Source organism: Asterias amurensis, chromosome 11 (genome assembly GCF_032118995.1).
Source record: "Asterias amurensis chromosome 11, ASM3211899v1".
NCBI lineage: Eukaryota > Metazoa > Echinodermata > Asteroidea > Forcipulatida > Asteriidae > Asterias > Asterias amurensis.
This window is the reverse complement of record NC_092658.1, coordinates 8,702,219-8,720,219: the sequence shown is the minus strand read 5'-3', so window position 1 is coordinate 8,720,219 and position 18,001 is coordinate 8,702,219. Positions and strand designations below refer to the sequence as shown.

Sequence of the window (18,001 nt, the reverse complement as noted above, 5' to 3'; positions counted from 1 at the left end):
GCTAAAGGGACAGTTTACACCTTTGGTTTTTGTAACAGTTTGATTGGTTCGATCCCAATGTTGTAATCCTATTCATTTCAAAAAATAGTTAATGGCCTGATGTTTCGACCCTAGCAGAGTCTTTCTCGAAGGCTAAACCTATTCATTTCAATGAGGTGGTAGCTTTTTTGATATATCGACAAAAAACCTGGAGGGGTTATCCAAGCAGGAAGAACGATCCGTATAGAATGCACACTCTGAGAAACGTATCTGACAGAAACGTTTCTCAGATTCAATTTTAGGGTGATCAAACTTACATTTGTCCAAAACCACAATACTTCGAGGAGAAATGATTCCCAAAATACTGAATACTATCGAAAGTTGTTGTACTTATAATCAAGTAAGATGTTATTACAGTACTACATTCCCTCAAAGGTGGTCAGATGTGATTAAAACTTGATTTTTAAAAACACAAATTAAAACAAGTTCATCACAAATGTAACTAGAATAGCAAGCAAAACAGCGTGGCCTACACAAAGCTTAAGGCTAAAACAAAAAGGAAGAAAACATGAGGTAATAAACAACGTTAAATATGATTTAATAATAAAAAAACAAAGGTCCTCGCAGCAGATGCCGAAATAAGGCAATATAAGATTATGCAAAAAAAAAGAGATTTTACAAAATTGCAGGTTGTATCATAAATATAATTGATGTTAATTACTCCCATTAATAATAAGTTATTGTAAAGCTACACTCTACCACCCCCCTTCCAATCCAAGGTAAGGGACAACTTTGTTATGTAAACAACATCAAAATGTATACAAGCTATTAATAGTTTCATCATAAATCGAGACAGACCTTATATATTACGCCGTGTTACGCCGTGGTATGCCAGGGCCATTACACACTGAAGTTTGTGTACAAAAGTGTGGGAAAATTTGAGAGCTGGCTTGTTGTAGTTTTCTTTTGCAGACATTGCACCCGATGTAAGATGTCAACAGAGTTCACCAAACATTCCGATCTAGGGCTTCGGAAGTTCAGATCCTCAAAGTTGGCAGTCTGCCAAGGTGCTGGTTTTTTCCCCCTTTTTTTTTGGCTCGCTCTAAAAAGGCAGTCACTGAAAAAACTCCGTTGGAAAACGTACGATGCGGATGAGTCGATTAAACAGGAGGTTTTGTTTTGATCGGTTTGTAGCGGTAAGACACCTTTATACAGACAAGGTTGTCTTTGAATTACCCATGACTGTAATATAAATAACACTTACTTACTTATGTAAATCGTTATGTTATAATTTTAAGTTTGCTCACCCTCCATTGAGAAAACTATTAAAACCACCCTCCTGTTTTATAAGTCGATCAGTCCAACTCGCTTAAGCGAATACTGGCATCTGATTGGCCACTCTCCGTTCATTGAAGATTTTTTTTACTATTAGTTTATAAACGCCGGTAACACGTGCGTATGCCGGGACCCGGCTTATCGCCAAGACATAAATAAGGAGAGATTTGTCATCGTGAAGGTAGTGTCTTAAAAATCAACGCCAGACGGAGAAGTAAAACAGAAGAGGTAGCTGGTTTACATCATTTTCAACTTGGCTAGTCGTCAATGTGAAAAGACTCAAAACCAAAACAAACACAAATGTGTTAAAGTTGATGCTGTGAACGTAAGAAGCTCTTCTCGCGCGCAGTTTCAATCTCATCTATAAATCTCAATCTCCAAAAAAAACCTCGTCGTTTCAAGCTGTACTGCCTGCCAGACAACATTAATGTGAGTTAAATTTTACAATATTCTTTCTTATGTTTTTTTTTTACAGTTTGATTGCCTGACGATACATTCTAAACTTCTGAACTGTTATGAGATTGGTTATGATACATCTATGTAGTTATTAATGCCAGTTGATTTATATATGTATGCCGTTGCTTTACCTATGCCTAAGCAGTTACAAACAGTGTTCATAAGCAGATGTAAACTCGACAAGCCGTTCACGATGTACACGATTATCAACACACTCTGCTATTCGTTATTTGTACACATAGTGCTCTCTTACAAGATAAATATTATTGTGCATGGTTCACACAAATAAAATCAAACTTGAAGAATGTGAAAAAGAAGGCACTCTCAACAAAAACAATTATTTTGAAGGAGAGGGTTCCAGCCAACACAGCACAGACTGACTTAGTCTCGAGCAAAACGCAGCCTACTGCTCAAGTGATAAGTAATGTATGTATGTGGCTAGAATTATGCCCGTACCGATGATCCCGAGCCCATGCTTGGTGGTGAAAACATTTGGGTAACGGTGGCAGTTAAGACGCTCTATTTAACCTTAGCGAAATCCTTCAAGATGGAATTTATCATGGGGTGGGTGGACATGTCGAATTGTGTAAAATGACGAATCGATTTTTCACACCAGGGGTCGAGACTTTCAGGGTGTGAATTGTGGGTGTGGACGATTTCATACCATGAACGATAAGGCCTTGGAATACAATCAATTAATATCAATATTATCGTCTGGTATTACTATGTAGTAGTAGTCCATCATTGTTTTTCTCAATTTTAAAGTAAACAAAACAGACCACCCTTTTCTGATTCCAGATTTCAAATAACTTGAACCTCAGCCTGTGTGACCACCACCGTGAAAGACCAACACCACCACCATGCAATCCTCCCATCTCGCCAGCTTTAAATCATCTTGCCTCCTTGTCGTCGTCTTACTGTGCTGTCTAAGCATGGCATGGGCAGGTGTCGTGTCGAGGAGAACACCACACAACGCTCAAAAGCTTCAACGTAATCTCGACACCGTCGCTAGTAGTAGTAGTAGCAAGTCGCCCTCCAACACTAACAGCAAGTCCGCGACGACGGAGAGCCAGACGAGGAATTCCAGACTATTCAGCCATAACATCATTATTACCCCGTCACAACAGAGAGAACTTTTGGAGAAGGGCGAGACAACTATACGCTTATCATCTCAAGTTCACACCAACCAAGACAGAGATAGCAAAAAGGTAGGCCAACGCCCTCACATTTTAGAACACACTAAGTTTTAGGTTATCAGATTCAGAGATAAAAAAAATCGTATCATGTTAACAATTCAAACATTGTGATCATGGGCTCTCAAACAGTTCATCAAGAATGTCTTATTGTCAAACATAGTCGGCAAGTAGATTTGCTGTATCTTGAAAAAAAATTCCCAGGGACTGGGTTTCTGTTGCCATCGAGAGTATCAGTTGTACTTGTACCCCCTTATCGATATGGAATGATAATGCAGCATTGTAGTTTTTCGTTGACATCGTCTGCCACTTGAAAGTTGTACTGTGTGATCTAAATGATAACCCATAAATGTAGCTTAATTTTACGTTGGCCCATTGTATTTTCATATGGGGTTTTTTCTTGGTTTTTGAAGAATTGGTTAATTGGCCTAATTTTGTACTCCTTATTCCCTATTCGTTTTATCCACGTTGCATAATTATGATGTGGATTTGAATCCCAATTTGGACCCAATTGGTCATCAAAGTTACAAGAGAATAACGGAAGAAAAACGCACTTGCTGCACAAATGTGTGTGCCATTCTGTGTGAACAAGACTCTGCAAGAATAGACAAAACATTTAAGGAGATAACATTTTATATATTTTGTAACTCTTTGGTGGTGGTGGGGGGGGGGGGGGGGGTTAAATGCAAGTATTTTCAAAGGGTAACCTGTTTATTGGGCTGGTGTGTCATCACACCCATTGTCCGTTAAGGATCTTTGATAAATTAATGTTATTACTTTGAGTATTATTGGCAGTTCTTCAGCTTCCTCAATGGTATCTCAAACACGAATATGGGATTGACATGGAAGTTGCAACAACTGTGATGTGAACGCATTTCGAACCCCAACAACTGCGCTTGCACACACAGGGTGCCAGACTAGACTGCATCTTGTGTTGTTTTTACGCAAAAAAATTACTCAAATTTAGAGACAAAATTACAATGACGACCAAAGGTCGAATTATTACAGGAAAATTTACAGAGAATAAAAAGTATACAAAAATTACACTATAACTATGTTGTGCTGCATTCTTACCAAAACAAATCATCAAGCGACCTATAAGAAAACTGGTTCCTCCATGTTGCAACTCTCATACACAGCTATCTGGACTTGCTTGCGGAGCGCAACCCAGAAATTGCCGAGGAACGGGTACCAGTAGGCCCTGAAATGCAGTGTTCAGACACCTTCGATGTATGAAAGACTCATTACAAAGCAGGCGCTTAAAATTAAGTTTTTCGCGATCGCAGGCCATATCGCCCATTATGTAACAGAATTAAAAGCATCAACAACAAATAAACTCCTTTTTAAAAAAAATGACGGAGACTATAGATCTAGACTCATTGGAGCTAAGTATTACAACTCGTGCAAGCAGACTGTCACAATCTCTTTTAGAGTCTGTGTTGGCTCTAAAAAGACCCGGTTGGTGTTGTGTCGGACCCTTTACTGATGGCTCAAACTGGATACACGTGTCATTGTGACCAGAAATTTGGTTAAAAGCGGGGATTTTGACTCGGATTCCGGGACACATTGACACGGATTCCGGGTCAAACTTACCCAGAAATGGGTCTGGCCCCCTGGGACCCAAATCCGGTTCAATTCTGACTCAGGAGTTTTTAGAGAGTGCAAAGTGCAAAAGGGAGTAGCCTCTACAGTCTGGCAACTTTTTATAAAAATAATCAAACTGATGTCTATAATATTGACTTTCCTTTTTTGTTGTGTATTATTACAGGCATTCCACCGGATCGTGAGGCGACAAACCCACAGGGAGTGCTCCGTTGAAGTGGTCGAGATTTCCCTCCATACGGGATCTTGCATCAGACTCGGCTCAAATGTTACCGGTTGCCAGACTGATCGAGTTTTAGACTTGTACCACCCGAATTGTCTTGACGTTTAAAAAATAAAGAACACAATCTTTCTGCGCTTTGTGTGGTGCATTTTCGTGCAAAAGTCTGAAGGCTTTTGCTTCGTTTGTATTTTCGTACTACGGTCTGTATTTAATAGTCCTTTGACACAGTCTGCTGTTTTCTCAATCACAAAATTTAATAGGCCAAATGTGATTTAAGCATAACTGCAAATTAAACCCAACTGCGAAGAAAGCCCAACTTTGAAAGCCCAACTGCGAATTGAGTGTATTTGGCTTTGGCTGTTGGTAATGTTAAAAGCAAAATTTTCCTTTTCCCAAACTCCAAGCTCGACTGCCTCAGCGTCTTGGCTATGGCTGATGGCCGCGTTGAAGCATGTGAAGTCAAAAATCACGAAGCCAAAGCCGCAAATTCACAGATGGTCAGTTATGGTCAAACCGAGGTTGGGAATATTGTAGGAGTGTGGCCCCATTATTCACTGTATAAAAAAAACTAGTGTTTAAGTTGCCACCCCCCCCCCCCCCCCCCTCTGTATAATTATTTGGGGGCTTGATGGCATACTCGGTAAACAAAAGCTGTAATATTGATGTATTTTCATAACATGCCTTTGTTCGTTGGATATTTCATTGAATCGATGAAGGTGCATTATATTGTTGTATGTGTAAATATAATTTATCAAACTGTAAATAAATATTGGTAACTATTATTATTATTATTATTAATTATGAAATCGTATTCCAAGTACTATTTGATACAAAACATGTAGTTACTTTACAAAGCAGGTTTATCTTAAGTTATGGAAACTAAACACAATAGATCTGAGCAAACAAAGCGAATGGGAGATAGATACAGTGGTGTTTAGTTAAGCGTTACGGAGTGTGTACATGAGAACAAAAGAAATCCACACAATTCAGTGACATGAAACACTGTGTGGACTTGTACATGTCCACAGAGTGTATGCAACACAGACCTGCATGGGCCTAACTGAGGGTTTGTGAAAACCATACTTTACAAGAAAAGCATCATAGTTCTCTGTATGGGTATATTGTCATGTAGGCCTAAACTTAAAGTGTAAGAACATTTAACCTCAACTTGTTATTTATACTTCACACGAATCTTACTTTCTCATAAAAAGAAGAAGTTTTTTTTCTAGTTTTGTGTGGAACGAAGAAAACTGTGGATGAATTGACCTTTATATGTCTCGTCCCTGGGACAAAAGTCTGTTAACGTGTACAAGCTCACTGCGGCAACCCGAGAAAAAAATTCAAGATATAAAACGAATCGAAAGATAGCCACATGAAATTATTTGCTCTTCATTCCAAGTTTTTGCGCCATTTTGTTGGTATCCATGATGACATACAACCTATCTTTGTCGTTTTTGGCTTTCCATCCATTTAAAAACACAGGTCAAAACAAATGCTGTGCATCCTTTCCTCTTTTTTTTTTGACAAACTGCAAATTGTATGCCTGTGTTTTTTTCCCTAAAACGAACTAATAAGTCTAGTCTTGTCACAAGACGTGCGGGTAGGGTTTGGTAGTGGTTTGTGTATGCACTCTCGTTGCCCTCTTGCGGTATTTTGACTAGACTTGTCGCAAGTCGCGTAGAGGCTACTACTCTCTCGACTACGGACCGTAGAGCAGTAATCTCACCCAGGAGTGCCGTTTCGATGTCACGGCGATTAACGACATATTCAAAAGCTTACTTGTTGACCAGAAATCATTCCCTTAGAGGGCGCGCTATAATTACGAAATACTATTGAGCTAAAGATTTCACTACAACGGGGTGATGGAGACAGTTGAAAGTCACTCTGCAGTTAAACTAGGCCATGGTTACATATTATTTTTGGATAATCAATTACTCTTGACCCATGTGACTATAAAACCTGCTCAATTTGGTGTTAGTTTTTTGTTAATCAATTGTGTACAAAAACATTAACTTGCGCTATATATCACCAGCCCAAGCGTACGATACAAATATTGATAAAGCACTAATTTTTGATGTGAGGTTACTTTCATTTGGTTAATAATCGATAAATAAGTTGCCTGCGTATGTGGTGATTATTGTTTATATTGTCATATATATTTTATAAGTTATTATTTATTATTGTCAGAAAATAAAATAAAACCAATTGTGTATACATGAAAGAGAAGTGTCAGAGTAAAGTAGTTTCACAAGAGAAAATAGAGGAACCTAAACAATTAAGAGCAACATTCCTAGATAACAAAGTTCTGATGGTTAAATCTCCAAATTCAACTCAAAATTTAATTGTTTGTTTCGAATTGACCAGATTATTTTTGTCTTATCATTGTAATTAATTCATGGAGTAACTATTGAAAGGGGGCCTATATAATCAACGAACCCGAAACCAAGTCCAAAATCGAATAGATTTTCTTGCTCATTATTTTGTGCCAATCTGTCAATATTGTTTCAACCATTGAGCAATAATTGCTCCATGATCTGCTCCATGATCTCCATGATTTAACACAATTCCATAGGCTTTAAATCCTGGACCTTTAATGGTATCTGATTCAAAGGCACTGTGCAGTCACTTTAATGCCTACATAAGCCCCCACCAGCAACAGGGCCCAATTTCATGAAGCTGTTACGCAGAAAAACACTGCTTGAAAATTTTCTTTGCTAAGCAAAAATTGAGTTTGGGGCACCAGCCACAATCGTAATTGGGCTGGTAACCTAACTCTGCTTAGCAATACTATATGTGCTTACAGGCTTTATGATTGGGCCCAGTTCCCTACCAGAGAGCTGACTCTTCATTGATACCTCTGAGTTCCCTCACAACAGTCTCATGGCTATGACTAAGAGCAGTCTAGTCGAAACGTTGATAAAAATAATAACTCACCCCATGGCATTGAAGGTTATAAGAAGAAGTCCCCCCGATCCACTAAGCAAAAGTAGAAGTGTCCCGGTAGTGTCATAGGGAGATCTGTCCAAGGAGATTCTAATGGGAAATTAACAAGCATTGAAGGAGAATTATTCAAAAGAGGGCGCTATTAGGTGAAGTTTGTACACCTTTCGTCGTACGGTGGGACAGTATCGCCTGCCACTGCGGCTGATTTTCTACCTTTAAAACAAAGTTAGTGAAGCCCCACTGAAAGGGTTCAAATCTGCAGTATTATGCCTCAGTCCACAAACGGCAAGGAGACAAAACATAAAAAACAACAGTGAATTTTGCATTAAAGTTATAAAACCACCCTGACGTAACGAAAAGGGAAGGTTTGGTTGGTTGTCGCATTAGCTCTAGCAACCGGGGCCGTCGCGCCGCAGCCCCAGCGGAGACCCCGTCTCGTCAAGGCAGCCGAGACAATAGACCGGGAATAATTTGTTCTACATTCAAGGTGATTCATCGCGTCACTCTTTCGCACCAAAAAGACATGACATTTACAAAAAGGTGTGGCCCTGGTAATGTTTTTCGCGTCTTGTTGTCCAATTATCCTTAGTAACAATCGAAGTTGAATGAAACTTCAGTCTTTCTCTTGTGTCTTCACCATTCTCTATTGTCTAATTCAGGGCATACTGCATTGTCCTCTGCCCACGCATCCAACTCAAAATTTCCTTTTCACTTTGAATTTTAATAATTAAATTCAAGGCTACACTCGCATAAACGTAACGTGTTTGTAATACAAAATGGTGAATGAGTTCTTAAGACTGGTGGAGGTCGTTGTTAATGTCAATTTGTCTCAATTTAAACTCTGTTCCATTAAAAGAAACTTGTATTATGATTGTCAATCTGAGTAAACAAAAAATGTGTTGCTTTAAACAAACAAAAGTAGAGGATTTGCAAGAGGCAAGTTAGTAGTGTCTATCTAAAGCTCTCACCAGAGTAAATTCCTTAGCGAAATGTTTTCTTCGAACGTATCTCTGTGAAAATGAATCAGGTATTGACAATTTAAAAAAATGAGTTATATGCATGCTTGAAAGAACACACCAGCAGCAGTTATTTGGTATGATTATGTCTAAGCTTTTGGATATATTGCGTTGCTAAGTTACTCTCATTTGAAATAGTCAGTATATCATTTTTTGTTTTTAAACGAATTACAAGTAATGTGATGTTTAAAACTACCATTTCGCGCAAAAAGGTAGAAAATAGACTATCGTATTATCACAAAATTGTTGCATTCATAGCTTTATTGCCTAAAAATAAGTGTTCTAAAAGGTGTACCATGCAAATAATATTTTCCACATTAAACTGTCCATTACTCTATAACGCATTGGGCGACATCTGACTCATTTTCAGAGTGGGTCACAAATAACATTCACAAAATTCCAAAGAAACGTAGCTTGCAACATTCGAAATAAGCACTATCTAATTTTTTTCCCTTTCAAATTTGATTGGTGGAGAGATATTGTATCACAAGTTTTGAACAAGATTCGTCAAAATATAATAGATGTTAAATTTGCATCTGGGATAAAGAATATTAATTTTGGTTTTTACCCATACACCGATGTGTGTTAGCACTGTATACCTGTGATATCTTTTTACAGGACTCGGGGAAAGTACTGAGTATACAGTGCTAACACACATCGGTGTATGGGTAAAAAACCAAAATTAAGATTCGTCAAGTTGTCCAGTCCCTCCTGTAGCCAGCCGATATTGCGCCCTCTACCGGCAAAAAAGTCTAGCGTGGACAATCATAGCCTGAACATCTGACGTCACACTTCGAGGCTCGTTTACCCTTGCGGATAAAGACAGTATGGTGGCCCTGAAGGGACATCGCATATCGCAAACGTGTGCACATACGTATGCAATGTCGTGAAACAATTCGCAAATATGTGCGCACACGAATGCAATGTCGTGAAACAATTCGCGAATATGTGCGCACACGTATGCAATGTCGTGAAACAATTCGCAAATATGTGCGCACACGTATGCAATGTCGTGAAACAATTCGCGAATATGTGCGCACACGTATGCAATGTCGTGAAACATTTCGCGAATATGTGCGCACACGTCTGCGAATATTATTTGCGATGTCGTGAATTTTATTGCATACCATGTTGCATACCTTTGAATAAAATGTCTAATGATCTGGGGGGTTTCTTTCCAACAGTGAGATAAGCGGTAGTCATTGCAGCAGTAGTCTTTGTTGTGAGGCAAGCGAGGCGTGTGGTCGTCCTTGACCTGGTGCCAAGTTCCTGGGTATACACATGCCTTACAGAGGGAGCCTGCTGTAGCGCCACAGTACTCCCTAGATCGGTAACAAATTATCCACAACTATGACATCATCCTAATGGTATGCAACATGGTATGCAATAAAATTCACGACATTGCAAAACAAATCGCACTCGTGTGCGCACATATTCACGATTTGGTTCACGAAATTGCATACGTGTGCGCACATATTCGCGATTTGTTTCACGACATTGCATACGTGTGCGCACATATTCGCGATTTGTTTCACGACATTGCATACGTGTGCGCACATATTCGCGAATTGTTTCACGACATTGCATACGTGTGCGCACATATTCGCGAATTGTTTCACGACATTGCATACGTGTGCGCACATATTCGCGAATTGTTTCACGATATTGTATACGTGTGCGCATATATTCGCGATTGGTTTCACGACATTGCATACGTGTGCGCACACGTTTGCGTTATGCGATGTCCCTTCAGGGCCACCATAAGACAGGGCCCAGACTAGGTCAATCAAGACTTTTCATGAATGTTCACAGAAGGTGAAAACTAATTTTTGTTGTCGAACATCTTTATATCAATTCTATCTAGCCCTGTTCATTTCTGATGTACATTTAAAATTAATGTAGAAACAACAAACTACTAAACAACGAACCCTTCCTTCAACTTAATGTACTAAACATTTTCCCCGTTGATTTTATTGGAGAGTGGCGCCCTCTTACTGCATAATACGGGACAAATCTTCGTGCTAAAAACGGGCACTTTATTTCTTGCTTCATTTCTCACTTACGTGCTAGCAAATAAATTAATGGGAACAGATAATAATGTTAATTTATACAACCCAAACACTTATGTTACTAAAAGTTGCCACTCGAAAGTTAAGACAAGAGTGCATGGTACAGACCCTTGGCCTACTGCATATGATTAATAAATTGAGGCACGCTGGTGTACAATAATATCAATTGTATAAAGCTGTGTTACAGCGTGGTTTGGCAGCCATGTTTTGGTCAACAGAGGGCGGCACATACTACAAAATGTTATCATGTTTTGAATGAAATATCACCTCGTGCTTATTCGTTGGTTATGATTTGGTTAAACAGCTTTTATTTGGTTTTACCCACACACTGATATGTGTAAAGCATTCAATACTTTCCCGAGTCCTTTGGAAAAAAAATAAACACATGCACATAACTCCGACAGGATTCGAACCCACGACTTTTGCCATTCCAGAGCTTATGTCATACCACTAGACCACTGAACCCTCACCCCATCCTAGTCTGAGACTGACTGCACCTATCGCCATACTCGACCTATAACCTAGCCACGACATTGTTACGGCACTGTTCTTTAACCAATTCTCGGGTTGGTTTATAAATTAAATAGCTGAGAGACGTGAAAAAAACATCCAATCATCAGCTCAGTTAAACTTCACAATTCAACCTAGAAATACATGATGTTTTTCTTACCTTGGTTGTTGTCTAGAACCACAATCGTGGAATCTACAAACGGTGACATCTCCCCTGGGGATCCTCCGGGTATGTCCTCTCGTTCATGCTTCTGCTCGTACCGGATTGGACCGTCCACTTGCGGTGGGGAGAGGAGATCCGCGGGGACCCATCAGCACGTCCGGGCGAGGGCCTCCAATACGCTCTACCACCGTAACATTTACAGGGAATCTGGCATCGGTAAAAGATCTATGCCCCAGCTCAGCCGATACTTGTAGACAAATTCAAGGCTCTCTTTTCATCCCGTTCTATGGTCCGACTTTAGTCAAAATCAACAATTCTATAGATCCTAAAGAACTCACTTCAGTCCGTTCATTTACTGCATGCATAACCATGGAGGAAGGATCCTTCCAACAAAATAGTATTGCGCTGTAGATCAAAACTAAGTCCCGATTTGCGCCCTCTGCTGGTAGAAACGTACCTTGACGGAACACGACTATGTCGGTGTACGCAGTATTAATAGGAATCAGACTGTACCATGTTCATAACATAATATTGTCATTTTACAGCAATGTAAGTCAGCACATTGTTCTCCAGTAAAGTTCATGTATATTGATAGCCTCTTTGCTTCCATACTGCAGTTCTTGAGAGTCATGCATCTCTCACTAAAACTAATCCCGCTCACCACAAAAGGAACATTGTGTACCAAGTCCGTTATGTTCCTATTCTTATCTTAGGCACTCTTTCTCTCTTGCACAGAAGTGCACCCCCCCCCCCAAAGTCATCTAAAGAATTCCTGAGTTTCAAAGAACAGAAGCCACAAAAGGGTGGGGTGGGGGGGGGGGGGGCTACACCGTACCACATAATTGAAACCATGATCAATTGAAAAATTTGCATACCAACCGGTTATACTTCCAATCAGCGCTTTCGTATTTGCCTTGCTGGCCACCCCCTCCCCCTCGAACTCCGTCGTGCCTTTCCATTCTGCAATTTACGGTGTGAATCTGACTGCATACCAATCGACATATACATCCCGATCCGTACAATGTCTAGATCGGACAACTATAGTCTTGATTAATATATGGGTTACTTTAGCTTGTTTTGCTGGGACGTAAAATAATTTAAAGACGCTATTTCAACAATGGTCATTTTCCGCACTTATTTACAGTTGCATCAACAAGAAAATGCTTACCTGAAATGACACCACCTAGGGCATAAGTTCTTACTATTGTCCGTGTGGCTGGAGAGTCTGTTCCCACAACTAGGACAACTCACTGGGCCCTAATGGTTTATTTTGTCAGCTATCGATAAGTAGGGACAGGCTAGCAGGGCAAGGCACAATGAAAACAGATAGACAAAACTCTCATTAACTGCCCTTAATTGGCGCTTTAATAAAAATGAAGCCAAATGGAAGTCTCAAAAGATACAAATTTTAAGAAAAAACATAGCCCCCCCCCTTGCACATCACATTACGCAGAAGAAAGGCCCGATTTACATAGTATATGGCCTTTTTAGTTCATCGAGTTCATAATAATCATATACGTAGTATTTGTATTAAAGAGACTGGCTGTTGCCATATCCCCTTATAGGAGTTTGCTGATTTCCATTGACGGGAAGACCATGATCGAAAAACACACACCTCAACAAACAAACAAACAAACAAACAAACAAACAAACAAACAAACAAACAAACAAACAAACAAACAAACAAACAAACAAACAAACAAACAAACAAACAAACAAACAAACAAACAAACAAACAAACAAACAAACAAACAATCCGTAAAGATGACCGCTTTACACTTCAATGTGACGTCATCTTGGCTTTACATATCTCCCACCTAGGAACGGATCGAATCTCTGCCAAACACTTTGGAATTAACATTACGTTGAAACGTAACGAACTCTCATGTCATCTTTTAGAACATCGCAATCCCACTCGCCCCTCCCAGTGATCATATCGGCACCGATCCTCCCCATTTCTTCGGCCATCATCGCTCCGTAGCTGTTTCCACCAACCAGCACGCCGACACTGGACGAAACCATTCCGCAATAGGGGAGATGAGTGGCTGTGTCCAAGTCCGCACATGTGTAATATATCTCTGACAGCGGCTTGACACCTGTTTTGTTTTACAAAGAGGCAAATATGAAACATACTTTTAGTTCTACTTAAATGAGTCAGATAAGTAGTAAATAAACGCATTCAGCTAACTGGCATTCAAAAAATAAACGTCAGAAATAAAAGCAACCGAGTTTATAAGAAAAAGGGAAGTTTTACATGAACACTCTGATTTCAATAATATTACAGGCTAGAACAAACGGACAATAATTATTTACTTGGTGGTGCCTGTCAGTTCAGAAGCTTTAATTACAGCTTGTTACTGTCGAATTTGTTTCATGGGTGTGCCTTGGGTTAAATTTGGTTGTGATTACTTACCTTTGATAATACTGTGAAATAATGTCTTGAGTTTGTCTACAACCTCCATATCAGCTGGCTCGGTATACCATCGTCTCACTTCCTCCAATGAAGACAGCGTTTCCTCTAAGTAACCACCGTGGCCTATTTTCACGTAAATTTTACCTGCATTCAAAGAACGAACCGTGCTTTGTTATTATGAAAACTGGTCACTTTATAAAATGCCACGAATGAACAACCCTTTACTTTGTACAGATATAGACCTTTATCGTGCTACCACAATCTTGGTCATGTTCCCTGTATCTAATGACAGTAATCTAATGACAGTAATATATGGTTATGTTCAAGTATAAGAAGGAACCAAACTATTTCTCCTTCCAGCCTTGGTTTGGTCAGATCAATTTGAATTTGAGAAAATCAAGATGGCCGCACCATGATAAAGGTCTATATAGTTGGTCTACTCCTTCGAAAGCATTGAACTGATTGAAGGGTTGTGTGTGGTAGAACTACCTGCACGAGAACTGTAGGTGTATTGTTTTGACACATTCACCACATCAAAGTGCCCCTGGAAAGATGGGCGTTTCAGGCCCCAATGCCCTTTTCACAGTCAGGCACACAAAGTACCTCTTTTCCAGTAACATGCGACAATAAAGCAACACAATGGCCTCTGACAAACACACATAAAAAGGGAAACAAATAAGTGGTTGTAGGCCCACTGTTTCATTTTGTTGCCACACCCAAAGACATGTTTGCCCATTCCCATGCAGAATTAACATCTTTACAGTAACTTCAATCAATCAATCAATCAATCAATCATACTTTCACACTTAGTTTTCTTGAAACACAATGTTTAGCACACCGCATTCAGTCACTTTTTTTAAAGTCCTTCTTCCAGGCACACGAAGACATGATATAATTTATTGGGCCACTCAGTGCATTTATCATTTCATTCGATGGTCACGAGTGTTTAATTTTTTTTTTTATAAAACAGTTCCGTTGGATGAACTTACCGTCTGGGTACTTGATCGGCGGAAGGATATAACACTCTCTCGGTGACGGCTCTTGAAAGTCTGACGTCACAGACGGCATATCCCGAAGCCTCTCCGCACAATCGTCATCAATTTCAAACCTAACAGCAATGTCAGTAGTGACCATTGCATCTAATTTGCATCCCTCGGGCAGGAGATCTTTAAAATGTGTGAAGGCACCCGTGCACAGTAGTACGCGCTTCGCTCTCAGTTTCTTCCCACCCTCGGTCTCAACGAGCACGTGGTCATCTCCAGTCAAGCCATTGGTTACTCGGTTGACCACGTCAGTGATGACGTCACAGCCCTGTCGACGGGCAACCAATGTCTGCGCCTTGACGTAGTCACGTGCTATGAGGTATCCTGCGTTCGTTTGGGCGAGTATCCCGTTCAGACTGTCTGCACTGATGTCAATGTACGGGTAGAGTTGCTGTATGGCTGAGGCTGAATGTTGAACACCGCCCTCTGGGATCGAGTCAAATTCATCTATGCAGTCGCCAAATTGGATGAAACCAACTTCCTTGTAAAATTGCATTCCTGTAATGATAAGATAAAGCACAGATTGTCAAAATTTTAGGGCAATTTTAACATATTTAATTTATTTTAAACAATGGCGGTGTGCATGTCTGCGAACACTGTTTCATGAATTATCAACATAAATGATGTATGGGCCATCGTATACATTGTTAAAATTGGCTTCTTTTAGACATGGAACAAAAACAGGATCGCCTTTAACTTATCTCTCCAAAAAGGCATGTACATAAATAATTCTACCTAAACAAGCTGGTACAAACACCATTAAATACAATGTTTTTATAGAAATTGTCCACCAAAATACCCTTGTTAGCACAAGGCCTATTAAAATAGTGACCCTTGCACAACTTGCAGCGCACTTACACGCGCCATTTTAGGAGTCAACATGTACACAAAGGAATCGAAGACTTTGGAACGCTAGGTGGCAGCAGACTTCCAGGTAAATTTCCACCTATTAACGTAGTTTTCTGAACATGTGCCACTGATTGATCAGTTGCATGTGTATAACACTGAGAACAGCGGAATTATTTGGTTTTCCACATAGCGTGCAAACAATAGAGAGGTTTTGCTGCACGTTTACGCGAGCAAATTCGTGAACAAAATGGTGTTGTTTCTGGGTGACGTCGCCATTTTGGGGCTTATTGCATGCCCATGTATGACGTCTGTGCGCACGTACGTACCTGACGTGAAAAATGGTAACTCCTTGAACGCTAAAGAGATTTTAACGACACAATTTTCTGACGTTCTCACGTGTTTGCTCGTGTAACGTGCAGCTGCCTTTTCCCTATTGACTCCTAAAATGGTTGGAATGGTGGACGTGCATTGTGCAATGCGAGGGATTTCACGTCTTAAAAACAGAAGCAAATTGATGATTTTTTTTCAAGTCAGATGATTTTGACTTCATTCTTTTACCGGATTGTTTCTCTAGCTCTGGAAACCTTGCTATTGCTCGTTCACTCAATACACTCCTGATACGTCCCACGTGACCAGCGTCATGAAACTTGGTGTAGATGCGACCCGCGTCATAATGAGCACCGAAGATTTCACGTGTGGGAAACTCCTGAAAAAATGAAGACTGTTTGATTATAGGTGAACATAACTAGAATAAGGGACATGATGCACCCTGCTGTGGCAGAAATTTGTGTGTAATGGTTCTTGTTTGTCATGTTTCCCCATTGTGTGATAATCTTTTTAGATAAACCAGGTGACTCTCATTTTGCCCACGTAGTTCTGAACCATTGATTATACTGCACGGCGGGTCAAATTTGACCCGGATAGCCGGGTCCCCTGGGACCTGACCCATTCAGGGTCAGGTTCCATTGACCGAAAAATTGAGATTAGGGTCAGGTTCCATTGAGCGAAAAATTGGGATTTGACCCCGATGCAAAACTAACATATACAATATCGTTGCGGTACTGTCAACAACTGCCTCTAGCCACCGGGCTAATTCGGTGGTATAAGGTAAGACATCTGCTCTAGTTTAAACGCAAAGGTCGTGGGTTTGAATCCCACCAGAATGATTTGCATTTGTTTTTGTTTTTTGTTCACCATAACTCCCCTTAGTACTGAGTATACAGTGCTTATAACACATTATATGGCTAAGAAAAATAAGGTTGTAGTAGCCGGTCGATATACAAATTGCATGGATAGTCATGTTAGGACGAGTAACTGGTCCTAACTCGAGATAAGACTATAGTCCATAACTCTTTGTGAAATCCACCCAAGATTTGTTTCAAATATCGATCAATTTGCATTGTTTGCTTTTGTTGGCAGTTTATTTAGGGACCCCACCATGAAACTAGTCCCCGCATGTAGGCCTACCTGTAGACTTGTGGCCAAGGCGTTATTGTTTGTCGCGGAGAGAGTCAGAACGCGGAAATTACAAATAACGACTTGTCCGTAAGTCTATCCTACCTGTGATGAGGGCTCATCGGGTCCAACCAAGCACACAGTCAAACCCTTGTGTCCTGAGACATAGCGAGCCGCTGTGGAGCCCCACATACCAGCACCGACGATGCACACATCATACACCATTGCCATTGCTTATTAATACTATTCTGATCCAACCCAATCGCCACAAAATGGCGGCCAACGCCGTCTCTCTGAAAAAAATGTCTTTCAGTTCACAGGCTCCATGTTGCTAAAAACCACCACCACAAGATTCTACCCGGATGTGTAGTCCTGTACTTAACCTCTTACACAATGCACTAAACCACGAGGGACGAAACAATGTGATAAGAATGTGCACTTTGTACGTACACACAGAGTCGAATTATAAGACTATACACTGATTGTTTAATACACTGTATTTGTTATTAGTGGTGCATTTCGTACAGTTCAGCCATCAGCACTGGTGAAGCTGCAAAGTGATCAACAAACTGTGAGGTAATTGGTGATTCATATCCACGTATTACCCCCAGTGCATTATTTCTTTGACCATGCGGGAAGGCGCATGGTTGACTCGGTGATTGTTCCTTGACATTGTGTTACGCCAGAATTCTTTGTAAGGCTGGAATTCTAGGGTTTCGTTTGACCTTGCCCTTTTTTAATCACAGAACCGC

General features: G+C 40.2%; 2 protein-coding genes and 1 long non-coding RNA gene across 3 annotated transcripts in view; 1 reads left to right on the top strand and 2 right to left on the bottom strand.

The window, feature by feature from the left end:
- The window catches only part of LOC139944155 (uncharacterized), a 30,982-nt gene extending 19,132 nt beyond the window's left edge, over positions 1–11,850 (bottom strand). Inside the window, exons 1-2 of the long non-coding RNA XR_011786922.1 lie at positions 11,487–11,850; positions 7,723–7,821 (exon numbers count right to left, since the gene is read on the bottom strand). This is a non-coding gene — a long non-coding RNA (uncharacterized lncRNA). The remainder of the gene's footprint in view (positions 1–7,722; positions 7,822–11,486) is intronic.
- Positions 1,493–6,992, top strand: LOC139944668 (uncharacterized). The gene is made up of 3 exons (XM_071941740.1): positions 1,493–1,743; positions 2,569–2,978; positions 4,732–6,992. The coding sequence occupies exons 2-3, from the start codon at positions 2,631–2,633 to the stop codon at positions 4,894–4,896; spliced, it is 513 nt and encodes a 170-aa protein (XP_071797841.1). The 5' UTR covers positions 1,493–1,743; positions 2,569–2,630; the 3' UTR covers positions 4,897–6,992.
- Positions 11,851–12,826: 976 nt separating the features above from the next.
- LOC139944154 (uncharacterized) lies at positions 12,827–17,775 on the bottom strand. The gene is made up of 5 exons (XM_071941122.1): positions 17,355–17,775; positions 16,353–16,500; positions 14,892–15,443; positions 13,903–14,046; positions 12,827–13,585 (listed from the first exon to the last, which is right to left on the bottom strand). The coding sequence occupies exons 1-5, from the start codon at positions 17,478–17,480 to the stop codon at positions 13,350–13,352; spliced, it is 1,206 nt and encodes a 401-aa protein (XP_071797223.1). The 5' UTR covers positions 17,481–17,775; the 3' UTR covers positions 12,827–13,349.
- Positions 17,776–18,001: the final 226 nt, after the last annotated feature.